This window comes from Ammospiza caudacuta, chromosome Z (assembly GCF_027887145.1).
Source record: "Ammospiza caudacuta isolate bAmmCau1 chromosome Z, bAmmCau1.pri, whole genome shotgun sequence".
Classification (NCBI taxonomy): Eukaryota; Metazoa; Chordata; class Aves; order Passeriformes; family Passerellidae; genus Ammospiza; species Ammospiza caudacuta.
Window position 1 is genome coordinate 39,775,334 of NC_080632.1, and position 18,775 is coordinate 39,794,108.

Sequence of the window (18,775 nt, forward strand, 5' to 3'; positions counted from 1 at the left end):
GTCCTGTGTTCTAAGGAAGTTAATGCATACAGATGGATACTGAGGTTGGTAATCAATGCTTTTGCTAGGGGAATTTTCTGGTTCATGTAACAGGAAGTGTATGAAATACATTTATGGGATTAAAAATTTCATCTATGTATTAAACTAGTTATAGATAGCTCACCTTGTCTTGAAGTTGCATTCAAAAATCAAAATCCAGATTGAGACCTCTAGGTCCAAGAAACACCTTCCAATGTACCTTTTCACATATTAGTTCTGTTTCAAGTGAACCAAAGACATAATAATAATAGAATTTTTTTGATCTGGTGTTTCTTTCTTTTGATCCTTTTGTTTCACTGATATTTTACATAATATTCATATCCGCTTAAAAATGTAGTTCTCTTTTATGGAACATAGTAGATCTTCATTACAGCACTTGAATAGCAGGCTGAAATGTTCAATATGTTCTTCATACTGTAATATCTTATTCAGTGAAAGTATTATTCAGGCTGCACAGAGTGATCAGCCTTGAGTATAGGAGGATGAAACAAAAAGTAGTCAGCACATTCACTTTTCCAGTCAGTCCATTCATTTAAACCTTTTCAAGACATTATTTTGGAAAATCTTGCTGATCTTAAATGTTTGACAGACTCATCCTTCAAAATGAATTCATTAAAACCATGCTTTCCCTGCTCTAAGAAAGAGCTCAAAAAAAGCATGTCACATTGATATCAGCAATACAGCTTTGAACTGTTCTCTGATTGTATAGATGAAGATGAAAATTGAGATAGAAAACACTTTTAAATATGTCCAATATTCGTTTCAATATCTGTTTCCTTTTGTTTTAATAACCACACCACACTCTTTCATAAGGATCAGAATGGAAAAAATCTGGGGATAATTCCTTTAATTAATCTATTATCTTTCAGTGTTAACTGTTAACCTATTATTCATATCTCAGAAATTTCAGAAAGTAGGGGAGTCATGAGGGTGTATTTGAAGCCTTAGTAGAGGACTAAAATTTCTTATGAATTGATTAGCCTATGGTTCATTTATCTTGCCTCCAGATTCTTACTGGAATTTTTTTGTGGCTACTGTATTTAAAACGAAAATTCAAAACGTGTTTATGACTATGAATTTATATTTTAATCTTTCATTTAAGCCTAGACTGAACTCAATGAGTTGCACTAGATCAAATCTTGTTTAAATAAAATAAAAAAAAGGGGCTGTATTCTGATTTTTTTTAAGCTGCATTATAATCTCAAATACTATTGTCAGTGTCTTCAAGCTTTAGAATCAAATCAGTCTAATCCTTAGGTGGCAAGGCATTCCTGGAAAAAGAATATGGCTTCACTGTAAAATCTGTTTGGAGACAAAACACCAGCTGAAATGTCTGAGGCAGTAAATTAGCTGCTAGGGTTTGAGACAGGTTCCACCAGCAACAATTGGCACTACCTTTCTTATTGCATAATTATTATTGGCATTCAACATAATTTATTATGTTATTCTTCTGTTTTTGAAGGAAGGTCATCTGAAAATACTATAGAAAATTCTGTCTGCAAAAGTTCTTTTAGTAAGAAAACAGGAGCAAGAAATTATGTTCTACTGATATTTTGTATTCTAGATTCAGCATAATTAATATGCTGTTCTTACAATAAATCATGCGCTATATGTGTCTGCCTTATATTAGTTTTCTGTCTCTTTCCTGATCTTTTTTTGTTTTGTCCTTACAATCTTAGATGGCTTGTAGCAGCTGGTTCATGTGTTAAGAATCACCTGAAGGAGCTTTTCAGCATGAATGATGGAACTTTATACTGGAAAATTATTTCTCTACCCTTGAATGTCAGAAATCTTTGTATTCATATGTTCATATGGAAATACACTTCCTTCAGCTCTGTTGATGCATAGCAGCATGTTCTCTACTGTCTATGACTTGTTGAAGTGTGAATATCCACAAATATTAGGAACTCTGGAGCTGAAACCCGTCAAGTCTGAAAATGTCTCAAGCTTCTCATTTTTAATGAAAAAGGATGCATTTATATTTTTTTTACAGCTTTGCTTTCAGTGAATATTTGTACTTCCACAAAGAGCAAGGATTTGCATGGTCTGAGGAACAAATGTAGAGAAAGAAAATATGTGTATGTTTGAGAGGCAAGTTAAGAAAATGTGCCTACCATTAGTTATGTATTCTAGCTACATCCATTTCTATGGCACCTAAAAAGATTTCTTTTTATTGTATTTAGTCCTTTGAGAGATGCTCTGATTTCATATGTAGTGGTTTTGGCAGTGTGCAACTTAGGATCATGGGTTGGGAGATGCTGTCAGGGAGCAGAATGGTCCCCCTGTTATCGAGGTGAAGTCAGAGAACTGTGAGATGCTTGGATGTTCATAAATCCATAGGACCAGGTGGAATCCATCCCAGGGTCATGATGAGCTTGTGAAGCCCGTCTCCATCATTTGCCAGCAGTCCTGGCTCACTGGTGAGGTTCCAGATAACGGGAAGCTGGCCAGTGTGACACCCATCACACAAAGGGTGGGAAGGAGGACCCTGGCAATTATAGGCCAGTCAGCCTGACCTCAGTACCAGGTAAAGTCACAGAACAGTTTATATTGATTGTCATCACACAGCACTTCCAGGGTGGGCAGGGTATCAGACCCAGCCAGCATGGGTTTAGCAAGGGAAGGTCGTGTTTGACCAACCTGGTCCCTTTTTGTGACCAAGTGACTCACTTGGTGGATGCAGGACAGGCTGTGGATGTTCTCTGTTTGGACTTCAGCAGGGCCTTTGGCACTGTCTCCCACAGCACACTCCTGGAAAAGCTGGCAGCCCCTGGCTTGGACAGGAGCACTCTGTGCTGGGTTCAGAACTGGCTGGGTGGCCGGGCCCAGAGGGTGGAGGTGAACGGTGCCACATCCAGCTGGGGCCAGTCAGCAGTGGTGTCCTCAGGGGTCTGTGCTGGGCCAGCTCTGGTCAATATCTTCATTGACATGGATGAGGGGATTGAGTCCTTCATTAGTAAGTTTGCAGATGACACTAAGTTGGGGACATGTGTTGATCTGTTGGAGGGTAGGAGAGCTCTGCACAGAGACCTGGAATGGTTGGATGGATGGGCAGAGTCCAATGGGATGGAGATTAATAAATCCAAGTGCTGAGTCCTGCATTTTGGCCACAATAACCCCCTGCAGTGTTCCAGGCTGGGGACGGTGTGGCTGGAAAGGGACCTGGGGGCACTGGTGACAGCCGACTGGACATGAGCCAGCAGTGTGCCCTGGGGACCAAGAAGGCCAAAGGCATCCTGGCCTGTGTCAGGGACAGTGTGGCCAGCAGGAGCAGGGAGGTCATTCTCCCCTGTACTCAGCACTGGTGAGGCCACACCTCGAGTGCTGTGTCCAGCTCTGGGCCCTCAGTTTGGGAAGGACCTTGAGACGCTTGAGCGCATCCAGAGGAGGCAACGAGGCTGGAGAGGGGCTGGGAACACAAACCCTGTGAGGAACGGCTGAGGGAGCTGGGGGTGTTTATTCTGGAGAAAAGGAGACTCAGAGGTGCCCTTATCACTCTCTGCAACCCCCTGAAAGGTGGCTGCAGTCAGGGGGGGTTGGTCTCTTTCTCCAGGGAACAACTGACAGAACCAGAGGACAGTGTCTTAAGCGGCACCAAGGGGAATATAGGAAATATAGGTTGGATATCAGGAAAAAGTTTGCTCTTTATGGAAAGAGTGATAAAATTCTGGAATGGTCTGCCTGGGGAGGTGGTGGAGTCACCATCCCTGGATGTGTTTAAGAAAAGACTGGATGTGGCACTCAATGCCATGGTTTAGTTGAGGAGTTAGGGCGTGGTTGGACTTAATGATCTTGATGGTCTCTTCTAACCTAGTCACTCTCTGATTCTGTGATTCTGTGATAGTGAAAGTAGGAGCAAAAGATATGCTTTTCAGTACTTTTAGTTACATTTCTCTTTTTTAAAAAAACACTCTTAGATCACCAGTGAATTATTTCACACTCATGTGTCTGCTTCATTCATCTTGCCATCTTTAGTTGTAGGCAAGAGAATATTAGATATTTGCAGGTGGAAGCTGTTTTCATGCGCAGTTAGTGGCACAGAAAAGCTCTTGGATGCAGGTGAGTATAGTCAGCTAGGGAAAAGATCAACCCTTGGAACTCAGAACTACATGGATAAGAGAAAAATGATGACTATGAGGCGAGGGCTTATCAAGAATATATTAGAAAGTAACTCACAATAAAACCACTGTAATTGTAACTCTGGAGAGGGCTTTATCATCAGCATCCTTTGCCAAAATATTTTTTTTCCAAATAATTTACAGAAGCAAGAGAGAAATGGCTCTTACTACGCAGAAATTAAACATGCCAAAAAGCTATAGCAAGAACACATTTGGCAAAACATTTCAAAATTGGCTTGTTGACATTTAGTCTTAAATTTTGGGGGTTGAGATTCCTTTTCTGAAAAGAACATAGGATATGTAGTAGACTATATAATGTCTTCAAGAGCTGAAGACTGGGATCTTAACATAGAATAAAAGGTTTGGAAAGAACTCTGTCTCAGAAAGTAGTGTCTTACCAATTAACTTGTATTATCTGGTCCTCTGCTGCCAGTGAAGTCCAATAGAAAACATTGCTTGATCTCTCACAAAGATAAATTGGACTCTAAATTGTTAGGAGTATTGGGAATATAAGGTTTATGATCACAGAGCAAAAGAGGGTAGGAGGCACATAAGGACACATCTCTGAAGAAGACCTCTTGATCTCAGAAAAATCAATAGGCAAAAGGGACAGAAGATGCAGTTCAATCAATTTACGCTTTATGTGCTCTTCCAGAAGGTCAAATCCACATCAACCTGAAATCAGGTTTTCTTTCTAAAAGAATTGATACTTATTTTCATCAGTTTCCACTTTCAAATAATATATATACTACACTACAAATTGAGTTTCTTATTGAACACTTACTGTCTGCTTCCAGCAGCTGTCCTCTGCATCACGTAGGTCTCACAGAAAGTATTTTAGAAAAATTATACCATAATTGAAGTTTATGTTAGATAAACTAGTACACTAAAAAACAACCCAAGCAAAATCTCCACCTAAAGGAGCATGCACATTTATTTTTTCCCAGCGTAACTGAAAAATAGCTTTCTAATTCTGAGTAAATTCTTAACATTAGATTACTCTACAAAATAAAAATAAAACAAACATTTTCTGTCATTTTCAAACTGGTCAAACTTTGTCAGTAGCAGACTGCAAGGTGGGTAATTTTTCAGAAATGCTTTCTGGAAGCTGGTACTGCTTCTATGAGCATATAATTTCTATGTGAGATCTGTCCAGTGAAGAAAAGAATGACATATTTAGGCATACAAAGGCACAGCTACACTTTTCTCTCATTTGAATTTAAAAAATCATTTTTATTAATTAAAAAAACCCCCAGATTTAGTCAGAGTAAACCTGTAGTTGCTAAGATTACAAATTACAGTTATTATGTATCCACACTTTCTATGAAAAAATGTTTCCAAAAACATTCCATTCCATGGGAATTAATAAATAATAGACCACAACTTGTTTGTTTAAAATACAGGTAACCAATATAGACATGTTGCACTGTTTATATATTAATTATAAAGTGAAGCTAGATTTTCTATAATCACATTTAAATGTCTCAGTTTTAAACATGCTTTTTAGTTTGATTTACAAAGACCAAAGGGGCAAGTACTAGGAATCTTGCAAATATATACTGTATATATAGTACTTATTCTTTCAGTAAGTGACACAAGGAAGTAATTATTTATTTACTTAAAAAGAGAATTTTTGCCCTATCAATCCTATTTTTTCTTAGAGCAGTATCAATAAAACATTTTTATTTACTTTGTTGCAATTCGTTATCTCTAAACTAAATTATCATTGCCTGTAAAAAATTGTTTCCCTTTACTTTGCCACTAATTAATTCTTATCCCCTGCTTCAGTGGGTAGAATTTTTTTCTTCTCTATCTAGATTACTTGTTCTCAGACTGTGATTTGTGAGCCATTAATGATCTGTGACCTCTGAGCCTCAAAATAAAATGATCTGTGAGAAAGAGCTATTTGGGTCTGGAGAGTTGGAGAGCATACTAAGTCTTTTTTCATTAACTATTGTGCAGAATGAAGAACCTGGAGAACCACGAGTTTCAAAATGCATATCTTAATTTTCCATTTTGTGGAAATAATCAGTTTTCCTCGTGGATTAGCATGACAATTCACATCTTTTTACTGCAAATATTGTGCAATATTCTGCTTGTGATGTTTGTTACATTTAGTGTATTCTCATTGAATTTTGTATGCATCTGGCTTGTAGTGATTAATGAAGACATGTTGAAACACCCAGTGTGTTGTTACTGGACTCAGTTTAAACTTATTTTCTGTACTGTAGGCAGGGCTAATTGGTAAGAATGTATTGTTGTAAATAGCATAGAGATTGACTCTCTGTTTCACCCATCAGCCACTGAAAGTAAAATATTTTAAATTACTTGATTGCCATACTGCTTTGTACTACACTTTTTGGTGGATTTAGGGGTTCAGCATTTCTGTTTTCTTAACAGTTAACATTGAAAATACCCTTTTTAACCAAAACAAATTATTGGGCCTTAGAAATATTGATAAAAATATGGTTCTCTTATGTGTCATCTTACACAGAATTATTGCATATTTTAATATTCTAGACTGTGGCATTTTAAAATTAGGATTCCTCTGAATGAAATGTTTTGTGATTTTTTAGATTTGATGGATGAACTCTCCACCAAACCATTTTTTTAAATGCCTGTGGACTCAATTTCATGATGTGCTTCTTCTCTGATGAACACTGATCTCAGAAGGAAATTTTTTTCTCACAGTCCACTTAATAGTTGCTGATGCCCTATCATTTATCAGTGTACAGAAATTATTTCTAAAAACCTACTTGTTTGTACTGAGCTATATCTATACATATTAAATATTAACATCAAAGTTGTAGTTTGTAAGTTTGGGGACTAAGTAAAATATGGAAAATATTAAAAAAATGTTCCACCTGTGTTGAAGTACTCTTATGAAGTTATGGACTGTGAAAAGTGAGGTCATACTTTAGGCTACTATAAATTGGTTTTTTCTACAGTGTATCTATGTTTATTAGCATTTCCCAATTATATGTCCTACTGAACTTGCCCATTATGGAGAAAGACATTATATAGTCTACTACCAGAAGAGCAGTTCCTGTGGATGATAAATTTCTTGTGTTGAAAGTTGGCCATTGTATCTCCACATATTTTTAAAACTTATGGTGATATACAGTCAGATTTGTAATAAATTTCAATATTAAATGTATTAAATGATAACATGTTTTTCACTGCAGGTGAAGTGTGATCAATACTGGCCAAGCAGAGGCACAGAAACTTATGGACTAATCCAAGTCACCCTTTTAGACACTGTTGAATTGGCAACGTACTGTGTTCGTACATTTGCACTTCACAAGGTATACATACTTATATGTAATTACTATATGCTTTTAAATTGAAAGGCTGGCAGTTTTTTCCCTCACCTCCCGTTCCTCCTTCCTTTCTATCACTGGCCTCCCTCCTGTCACCTTGTCGTCCTTCTTCCTTTTGCTTCCTGCCTTACCTGTGCGCCCTTTTCCCTTACTTCCTTATTCCCTTTCTCCCCTTCTCCTCCTTTCTAGCCTTACCCTTGTTTCCTTCTAACAGTGCTGAATATTGAGACTTCTACAGAGTACATGTTCCTGATAATATGAAGTTTTGTAAGTTAATGCAGAGCTCTCACCATGAAAAAGCTGAATACTTGTGGTGCACAAGTGTACAGTATATTTAAAGATCTTACATTGTTTGAATCTGTAATAAGGATTTTCCTCCATAGTTCTTTTTCTTGCTGGCCCGGAAGATTTAATCAATTTTCACTGGTATATATGCTTTAGCAGTTGTTTTACTAAAAAGTGCTAATATAATCTCAAGTAGCGGTTTTGTCATGAAACTTTTAAATTTCATAGAATGGCTCAAGTGAGAAAAGGGAAGTGAGGCAATTCCAGTTCACTGCCTGGCCTGACCATGGTGTCCCAGAACACCCAACACCATTCTTGGCTTTCCTGCGACGAGTCAAGACTTGCAACCCACCTGATGCTGGACCTATGGTTGTGCATTGCAGGTAAGCCCAGAAGTTTGCATGGTATGTCAAGGTTCCTGCTTTCTGTTTTTTTGCAGATGAAAATACGATTTTCTTTCAAATAGACTTCTAAGTCTGTCAAAGAAAAAGGTGGTTGCATTGCAAATTAAGTATGGCTCTCCCAGCTTGGGTAGGCTAGAATTATTTTATTTGGTCTATGCACAATTAATTTAATTTTAGTACGTCAAAAGATCTCCAGGAAGAATGTCTGCAGGGAGAATACAAATGTATCTGTGGCATTCAGAATGTGGCATGAAAAAGGAAGAGGATGGTATTGGTTTAAGAGACTAAGTATTGAAAAAAGTATGTTTTAAGCAATTAAACACTTTCTGAAATTTTTACTTAATTTATATTGTGTGAGAAAGTAGCAAACATGGGAATTAAGATTGATAATTCAGGTAAGACCAGAATCTGTATTCAAGGTTGAATCCCCAGTTTAGGACTTTGAGGAGCTGAAAATGCAAAGGATGTAACTGGGGAACAAGCTGAACCCAGTTCCAGGGAAATTAGTTCTCCATGCTTTTTTGCAAAGTAGCACACCTCTTCAGGCATTGTAAGGTATGAATTAGTAACCATGGAAGAAAAAAAAGTCAGCTGTTTTTTGTGTGTTGGGACTAAGGAAAATGAAAAGGAAGAGATACAGCTTCTTTGGAATTTGCTGAACAGATCTTTGAGAAAGCCTTAAAATCATGTTGATAAGGACATTATCAGAACATATATACCAATTCTGATTGAAATAAACTCCAAGATGTGTTCCCTCATTCCAGGGCTATATTCTCATACGTTGTATAGCTTGCTGCGTAGCCCTTTCTAAAGCAAGTTCGTAAGATCACTATTTCTTGTGAACTTCAGTTTGGAATACCTTCAGTTAGTAAGGCTGAGAGCGCTATATATGGATCTCTGCATGTACAGATGCTTAGCATATTTGAAAACCAGTCTTGTTTTTTTCATCCAAAACCTGAGGAATAGTAATTACAGCATACTGCCATGTCTAGTTCTGACTTCTTATATTGGCAACCCATCCATGGACTCTGATAATTGAAACACTTTTAAAGTGATTGAAAGAGTCTCCTGTAAACAATATAATAAAAATAAATTCAACAGGAAAACAAAATAAGCAGAACTTAAATGTTGAAAGGCACAGACTGTTTACAAAATACCAGAGAACATGGAACACAGATATTAAATGTTTATTTAAACACCAGGATTAATAATGTGGAATAATTATAAATAACAACACAAATATACTCATAAAGCTTGCTGAGTGTTTCTTGAATGGAGAGGCATATTTTTGTACTTGCATTTACAGGGTCTCAAAACATTTTGGTTATTGTCTAGGATTTTAGATTTCCTCAGATACAACTTCTTTAGCTTCATCCATATATAGCATACTCCAAAGTTGCTCAACAGTGAAGATGCTGTATGCTACCTCAAAACCAAACTTAATAGAAGAAATTAATTTTCCCACCCTGGAAAATCTCTTCATATAATAGCCTAAATTACCACTATGGAAAAATAGGCAAATTAAATCAGTTTTTATGGCTAGCCATTGGAAAAGATGAAATAAAATGCATTGCTTGTTATCACCCAGTGGTACTGATGAAGCACAAGGCAATTATTTTCCCTTCATCATTAGTTTTGCATGCAGATTTCATTGAAAGTGGTGGTCAAGTTAGGTAGTATGATTTTATGCCCGAGGGACTTTTTTTATCCCAAATTCCTATTGATTTATGTATCAATAATTTATCTGCAATAAGCATAATCTGCTATATATATGCTTTTTGCCTTATGTATACTTACTAGAGACATTAGGATTCAGTCACTTCATACAACCTAACCTCTAAAAGACAGACTTTCACATATCCTATTATTTTAGTAAGGTTTTAAAATTTGACTCCTAACAATTTGTCTATGAGCAGAATTAATGTAACCAGGTTTCTGAAAAAAATTTAAAATGTATCTCTCTATAATTAAAACAGGCTGGACATTTAGCATCAAGTGTTCTGGATAGTCCAAAGTCTATTAATCTGCTAATTAACTCCTCCATGTAATGTGTTGACTATCCAACTGATAGACTAATGAAGTAACTAAAGTGTTTCTCACTATAGTCATGTTAACGTGTCACTTTTCAGGCATTCTGTAGCAACATAATATTCAGGGATTTGTATTGCCTTATCATTTTACATTCAACATGATTTTGTTGGGCCTGTCTTGTGCAGGGACAGGAGTCAGATTTCAATAATCCTTGTGGGTCCCTTCCAACTCAGGTTATTCTGTGATTCTATGATTATTAAATTGGTTCAAAAAATCAAAAGAGGAAGAACTATGGAGCATCGCCACAGTATTTTTAGGCTAAAGGATATGTCTTTCGTACAGCAGTGTGAAAATTCTTCCTATTTGGCTTGAACTTGAAGTACTGGACATGCATAAACATTTCATTTCAAATTATAAAACATAAATTATAAAAAGGTTAAGTACGAACTCTGCACATTACCCAGTTTTTAATGAGAATCTGCTTTCCATTTTTTTTCCTTCTCTTCTCTGTTGCTCACTTTGTAAGTTTCTCCATTCCAATCTTTCCTTTGCCTATTCTAAGTCATTTAACACTTTTATCAATTTTTTCTCTCCACATCTGGACTGATTCTTATTCTCTGGACCCCTCTGAGTATATTCTAGTTGTGTCCTTCAATTCCATTATTTTATCAAACTTATTTCATTGTTGATATCACATTGCTGAACCATTTCATGAAATATGTTCCTACCTTTCTTAGTATTTTCTCTGAAGTAAGATTGTAATTCTAACAGTAATTGTCATTCTAATTTTCGCCAAGCCTCTAGCCTCTAATTTTTGGCCTCTACTAGTTGCTGTTTTCCATTGAGATATTTTTCTGTTCTTGAAAAACGTCTTGATTTTCATTTATTCCTTTCCTGGCCCTTAGTCTGCCTCTACATCCTTTTTAATATTCCTCTTGTCCTTGTTCTGTATCTTGTCTGTTATTGTCTCCCATTTTGTGTTTAGGTCTACCTAAATCCCTTTTCATTAAATTCCCCCTTTTCATCATCCAGATTTAAAAAGTACTTAAGACTTTTCTAACTAGATCCAAACAATACAATACAGAACCATATCTTATATCCTTTGCCTATGGTAGACAGTCTTTTTAACAATATCTCATTGAAGGAGTAATCTGAGTTTAGTTTCTAGAAGGACCACAGGATTTATATTAGCAATTTTAAGCCATCTGAGACAACACTAATACCTTCTTTTATATTTCTTCCACTAACTACCAAACTATCAGAGCTCAGGAAATTCGAATAATCACATTACAGAAGTATAAACAGAATGGGAGCTTCCTTTCAAAATGTGTTTGATAAAAAGAAAGAGTAGGCTTGAAGAATCGGTGGAAGTCTTTTTCTGCAAACTCTTAAACCATAGAAACTGAAAAACAAAGCTATTGACAGTACAGGGAGAATTTATTTCTCACCCTGTGTGGGTGAGGAACACAAGAGCCACCTGTCTGTGTTTTGATGTTTACAGAGTAACCCCCTGTTTATTCTGTACTTATAGGTATGTATTGCAAGTGAAAGGTTTAGCCTAGGATTTTCCTTACTCCATTCCTACCCATCTGCCTTAATAATGACCAGCAGTTGTCTTTCAGTCCATTTCATGTTAAGGGATTAAATGGTTTTCTAGTTTGCTCCATGGTTTTGGGGTACAGCTAAATGTCCAATAGAGAATCAAGGTAGATGGAGACCCAGTTCATTAGTGACCCCAGACAAGCTTGTATCAAAGCCTCATTTGTTGGTTAGCTATCTTAATATCCTGTCCCTAGGAAATGGTTTTTGAATGTGTGAAGAGTTTATTTAACAATTATAGAGCGCTTAATGGGAAGAAGTCTGAGCTGAAAACACCTGATTACTGAAGAGCCCACCTAGCACATAATTGAATACCCTCTTTTCACATAACAGCGACCAAAAAAACATAGTTCTATCTAGTGAAATTAACTGAGAATGTACATACTACCATTCTACGTTACTCAACTTAAAGATTTCTGATAAATGTATGTCAAAGATATGAAAATGGAAATATTTTTAATAATATTTGTGTGATAATATCAAAGAAGTACAGAATTATATAATCAGAATTTCCAAAATATTGGTAATTATTTATTACTAATGTATATGCAACAGGCATCTTTGCTTGTCATTTAGACATATACTTTTGATAACAGTTTAATTGCCTGTACAGTATTGAATTTGAATCTAATATTGAAGTCAAAAACATGTTGAGAATTTCATGAGGACGTTCTACCAGTCAAAGCCCTACTTGTTGCTGTGGTTTAACCTCTGTCAGCAGCCAATCCCCACACAACTGCTTACTCGCTCCCGTACCAGTGGGATTGGGAAGAGATTCAAAAGAGTGAAAGCTGGAAAACTCATGGGCTGAGATAAAAGCAGTTTAGTAGGGAAAGCAAAAGCTGCACACACAAGCAAAGCAAAACAAGGAATTTAGTCATTTATTCAGTGCTTTCCATGAGCAGGCAGGTGTTCAGCCATCTCCAGGAGAGCATCACTCATAATGATGACTTGGGAAAACAACTGCCATCAATCCAAAAGTCTCTCCCTTCGTTCTTCTTCACCCCTCTTTATATGTTAAGCATGATGCCATATGGTCTGGAACATCCCTTTTGGTCAGTTTGAGTTACCTGTGTCCCCTCCCAACCTTCCACGCACACCCACCTTCCCTGAGCTCCTGCACCACACACTGAAACAGAGGCAAGAAGTCTGGGTGGAAAATAAGTTGTAGTCCAGCCAAAACCAGCACACTTGTGCAGAAAAGTTGGCAGGATTTTTACTGGAAAAGGTAGCTAAAACATATTCACAGGTATGTAAATTTAAAGGGAAAAAAGATAATTCTTTCAGCAGTAGATCATTGCTGAAAGAATTTTGGAACACCAAGGGAAACATCAAGGCCTAATCTAAATGCAGATTTTTTAATTTAAGTAATCAGATATTTTGTGAGGACTACCTCGATGAATGGTGTAGTTGTCATAACATAAATGCATAATTCCACTCTACTCTTTTCCCTAGAAAAAAGATAAAGTTTTCTGTCTATATCTGCCAGGGAAGACAGTTCAGTAGAGCCTCAGTCAATGTTGAGCTAAATGTTCCATGATCCTTATTCTTAGTGTGAGATTTGAAAGAGAAAAGCAGATAAATTAAAGCTGAATGCAAAAAACAAACAAACAAACAAACAAAAAACCCAAAACCAAAAAAAAACAGAAAAAAAATCCACAAAGGAAATTTATCACTCCTTTATTTGTTTAAGTACCTACTCTTATTTGTAGGTACTTTACACAATGGGTTAAAATCTTGGTTGGTTTATTTATAGTAACTTGTCTGAAAATTTTTCTGTGGTGACTGAAATAATTGATGCCCATAGATTTTTTTTTTTTTCATTTACAGTTATATTTTAAGATTACCCTTTCAGTCCCTTTCTACAGAAGTTGAGTAATACTGCAATCCCACTGGTCTTTCGGCGTGACTTGCCCTAATTTGCAGAGCTGATCAAGAAAAAATTGTTTCTTTAATGAAAAAATGCAGGCTTAAATCTTAGGATTCTGCATTGGTGAGACACTAATGTGTGGTCTAATGGTCTAATGATAGCAGGGAAAACACGTTTTTGTTTGAAGTTGGATTAGTGCAGGCAAACAGGTGCTAATCAGATCACATAAACCAGTACTGGAGGGTGTTTGGAATTTTATGCCACTGTGTTTTCAAAACATCACAGAAACTTCAGTGGCTGGTTCAGTAACACTACCTAAAAGCTTAACATGTTAGTGCGATCCCATATGTTTGAGTCTTTCTTTTAATACCAGCACCGAGGGGCATATCTCTAAGACCCTTTTTCAAGCTTTGGCAGGTACTTCTAATGCTGCTATTGCTAACAGAAAGACTTGGCTGTTTAGAGGAATGTGACAGTTTTAAGTAAATCTGTGTCTGACTACACTAACATAACCAGTTAGCAGAGTGAAAAACAAGATAATTTTCAAAAAATAACAAAACACCATATGATATTCTATTTCCTAAAGTAGAATTCTTGTTCAGTGTATGTGAATAAAAAATAGAATGTTTAAGAAAAAAAAATATACTTATCAAAGGTGATGATTTTCCAGTGGATTATTTTATTTCATTTCTGTATAGTTTGAACTGCTTCTTTTGCCATAGGCCTTACAAGTGCTCATTTTTAAATCCTTGCAGTGAGTAGGTTGCAGATGACTGCCTATCCTTTTTCACGGTAGGGAAAAAACCTCCCCAGTACATATTCAAAAACAACACAAGTAAGATTGAAAAATACTAGAATCTTCCTCATCTCTTCCCTTTCCCTCTCCTGAGAACAATCCAGGACCCTTCCTAACTTCCTTGGGCAGCTGAAAGCTCTAGAGAGGAAAAGACAGTGAAAGCATTTTAGTATGACAAATATTTTAATATCATAAATATTTTAAATTTTTTCTATTTTACCCACATGTCTTTATCCAGAAGTTATTGAATTGCTACTGTGTAGTAAACTGTGCTGGGTGTCATCCCTGTAAAAAAACACTGTAACACTATTTACTCTTCAGCTGTTAGCTGTGGATCACGGTAGGTCTCATAAATATTGTTTTTTCTCATAGTCATTTTTCATTAATAGAAAACAGAGAGGGATAAGATTGCCATAAGAATCCCATATTGAAAAGATGTCTAGTTGCTTAGGATATTTAGTTCCTCTTAATATAAAAATATAGGAATAAATTAATGTCCATGGTTTTCCTTATATTTCATCTGTATTAATAATCTCAGCAACTCTCATTATGAAGTCAGAAAAACTGACTGGCATCAGTTTCATTTCTACACATACCTTTATTCTTAGAAGTTATTTCATTTCAACATATATATATATATATATATATATATATATATACAGGGTGAGGCTTGCAGTGTTTATGCCTTGGATGCTTGATCTCTGTTTAAGTAAATGGAACTGGATTCACTTATTTAGAAAATTTTGGATGGTTTCTCTGTCTTTGATCAATTGTTAGAGTTGCAGAATCTACTGGAAAAAGAGAAAGAGTCTAGAAGAAAAGTTGATAGAGGCCAAATGGAAGAAATTGGTATAGCAAGACACTCCTTGGTAATTTTATAATGAATGGTATTACACACATGGACAGGAGATGTCACTGGTAGAGGGGAGTTTGGATTTGCCTTCATATTTTCACCATAAAACTCTCAGGGTCATGAAAATGCAGATTACAGAAACCTTACAGTTGAAGACCCTGGATATTTTATGCTGAACATGCAAGACCTCTCATGTAATTATTGGGATATGTTCATGCAAGCACACAGACAAGAGGTAGTGTCTCCATCTGTATGCTGATTGAGAGAGAGATGGATGGGTCATGCTGGCTTTTCTTTTCTCTGTTTCAAGTTTGAGTGTAACTAGTTAGAATCATCTTGATAGCAAAGATAGTATTTCCCAACTCATCTTCTAACTTAGCAGTGTTCTTATGAGATTAGGTATGTAATTTTTTTTTCATTAAATTTAGGCACTTGCTTATGAAAACCTGGGAGTATGAACATGGTAAGAACTAGCACACCATAGTTAATGTGATGGTATGGAGGATCCTATAAAATTGGCCTTGATAGATTTTTTCTTAGAGTGGGAAAATACTGTGCTATATTATCTGTAAATCTTCCATGAAGTGTCAAACACAAGCAAACTGATGCTGATCCCCCTTCAAGTTTTGTCTTCAGTTAGACACCAGTTCTTCATAGCAAACAAGCCTTTCTTAAAACCTGAACTGTAGTTGCTGTATGTATAGTTTATGCTTCCATTGTTTATAAGCATTAAAACTCAGAAATGATCACTGAAAACACTATTAAAATTCAAAAACGTGTAAATAACAAGTAATAGGAATATTTTGTCATGCAGATTCAAATAATGAAAAACACCTACTTGTGGTCTCTTTGATTAAATCCGTCATATGTGTGTAAAGCCATATTTGGTTGGCACTTAGCCTATGGTTCAGGGATTATACTCCCCACTGGTGTGACTCAGGGCTGGATTATCTTTTGAAATCCTAAAAAGCTGCTGTGACTGCATAGGGCAAGATTTGTTTCTGGTAGCAGTCAGAAATCTGTAAAGGAACAGAGCGAATGCTATTACTAGATAGAATCAGTGTTCTGCCTAGACCAGTATCCTGTCTCTGACAATGGCAAATGTTAGAAATTTTAGGGAAAAGTACAAAACTCCAATGTCAACAATATTACAGTAAAGTTTCCTCTCCAGCAGCAAGCATTTAGTGACTAGTTTAGCCTTGCTTCATGAGGATTTCAATTTTCCCCTTTATTCCTCTAGCTACCTAGAGAAACTGGTGGATACTTTTTTGCTTATATTCATGATTGTACAGGCAAAGAACAAAACCAGGCAGTATTAACGATCCTTTTCCTTTTTAAAGTAGTTTCACTCATATCACATTGGAAGATATTTATTTACTTTTAATTTGAGTGTGTCTCTTTATTTCACTGAATGTCTTTGGATAAAAGGGTTAAAATTTTTTTTTCATGTTTTACATGTCTACAAATTTTCTTGAGTTCATATCCATCAAAATATTGTAACCCATTCCAGTATTTCTTGTGTGGAGGGAGGTGGAAGGGAGTTCTCACATCCTTGACATTTTTGCTGGTTTTCTCTGTTCCCTCCTTTTGTGATGTACTCTTTTTTGGTAGCCTGAGTAAAAGTAACTATTCTCTGGGTATTTTTTTTTCTTTTTTTTTTTTTTTTTTAATAAGAGGTAGGGCAGTAAAAATAGTTCCATGATTATGTCACATTTTATTCTAAGTTTCCCAGGGGACATACTGAGGCCTGACTTTGATTTGGCCAACAAATGGCTTCAATTGAGCATTTCTGCTGAAGACTGATGACTTTTTGCTGGGCAAAATAACCTGCCCCTCATTAAAATGTAATAATTGTCTGTAAGAGTTTTTTAACAAATGCAATGCCTTTTCCATGTGTTATCTCAAATTAAAAATATGTTGCTGCTAATAATTATTTCCATATATATATTATCATGTCCTACAAGGCCTGTAATTTCCTTTGACCTAAGCTGTAGTTTGATACATTATTTGATCAGCACTCTTAGTGAGTCATTTTATCCATATGTATTTAGTTAATTGGTTATTTTTCTCCCCACCCATGTTTATATATAATATACTCTACAAAGGAAAAGGAAATCTGACTGCTTGCAGCTGAGTCTAGTAAAAGAGCAATTAGGTTCTATCAGAGCCAGCAGCTGTCCGTAATGAATTCTGAATTAAAATTATGAGTGAAGAAAATAATCCAGCCATCTGCAGGAAATGTGAAAATATTTTTATAACCCAATAGCTGAATTCTGGAAAGGGGTACCTCTGAGATTTCCCAGCTGTACCTACATTAAATTCCGTAATATCCATAGACACAGAGTATGCTGGAACACATTGCATCAACTTGGCTACCCAGTGTGTTTGGCTAACTTCGAACAGGCTGTATTTTTATCTAAAGTAATCAGCATGAAAGTCTCTTTAAATCCTCTCCCCACGTCTCTAGAAGTAAAATGCAGCTTTAAAAATAGTCCTGTTATCTTTTCATGGAGGCTTTCCAATCAGTATTCTGCCCTGAATATTAATCTTTCTTCATTTTTTTATACTTTTAGACTTAATTCAGGGTCTCATCACTTATCAGATTTTCTCAGTGACTGCTGCTCCAAGTAAATTTGGCATTGTGATGTCTATTTTTTTGTCACCTGAATTTTAAAAACATCATAACACTATCCAAGCTTGTTTTACAGCTATCTTGAAACTTCTATGCTAAAACTCCCATTATTTCCATTCTAACTTGCCCAAAATTTTTGCACGTAAGTTCAAAATCCAGAAAAAAAAGGAAGAATTAGTGTCTAACCTCTAAATGACAAGTTGTGATTAAGAAATGTGAAATGCTTTGTGGTATTAACCTTTCACAACCTGATTTTCTGTGTTGCAGAGAATTCATGATGGTATTAAGATTTCAGAGGTTAAGAATTGTTGTAATGAGTACCAAGCTCTTCAGCAGGCAGTGGAGTATTGTCAAATATTACAAAGGGTATTTATTTTTTTCACTGCTTCATCTAAAAAAACCCAAGACTAGTCTTCATATGAGCTCATCAGAGAAGCCTCAACTTTTTAAACTGTTTTCTACTGTGTAGCATCTCACTGCATTAATACTGTCTTGCAACCAATTCATTTTAAACCAGATCTAGAGGTGACAGCATAAAGTTTGTCTCATGCTCTGAATGTATCCTCTAGGTGTATCAGTTTTGTATTGAAAAGGAAGAGACATTCTGAGATGGAGATCCGAAACAATAGGTCTACCACTACAGTCATATCAGCTTCAAGATTCAGGACTAAATTGCTGGTTATTTCCAAGTTTTTTTATTTCCCCTACTCGGGGAAAGTGGAGGAAGGGACTGAGAAAATTTTTAAAAAAAAATTATTCACAGATTCATTTAGGACTTTGAATTGTGGTTGGTACTGCAAAACCAAAACAGAACAAAAAAGCCAGTGT

At 36.1% G+C, this 18,775-nt stretch overlaps 1 protein-coding gene across 1 annotated transcript in view; it reads left to right on the forward strand.

Moving 5' to 3' along the window:
* PTPRD (protein tyrosine phosphatase receptor type D) overlaps window positions 1-18,775 on the forward strand; it is a 354,698-nt gene that overhangs the window by 314,609 nt on the left and 21,314 nt on the right. The window contains exons 30-31 of the mRNA XM_058823656.1: window positions 7,343-7,462; window positions 7,991-8,145. Coding sequence (XP_058679639.1) covers window positions 7,343-7,462; window positions 7,991-8,145 — 275 coding nt within the window. The remainder of the gene's footprint in view (window positions 1-7,342; window positions 7,463-7,990; window positions 8,146-18,775) is intronic.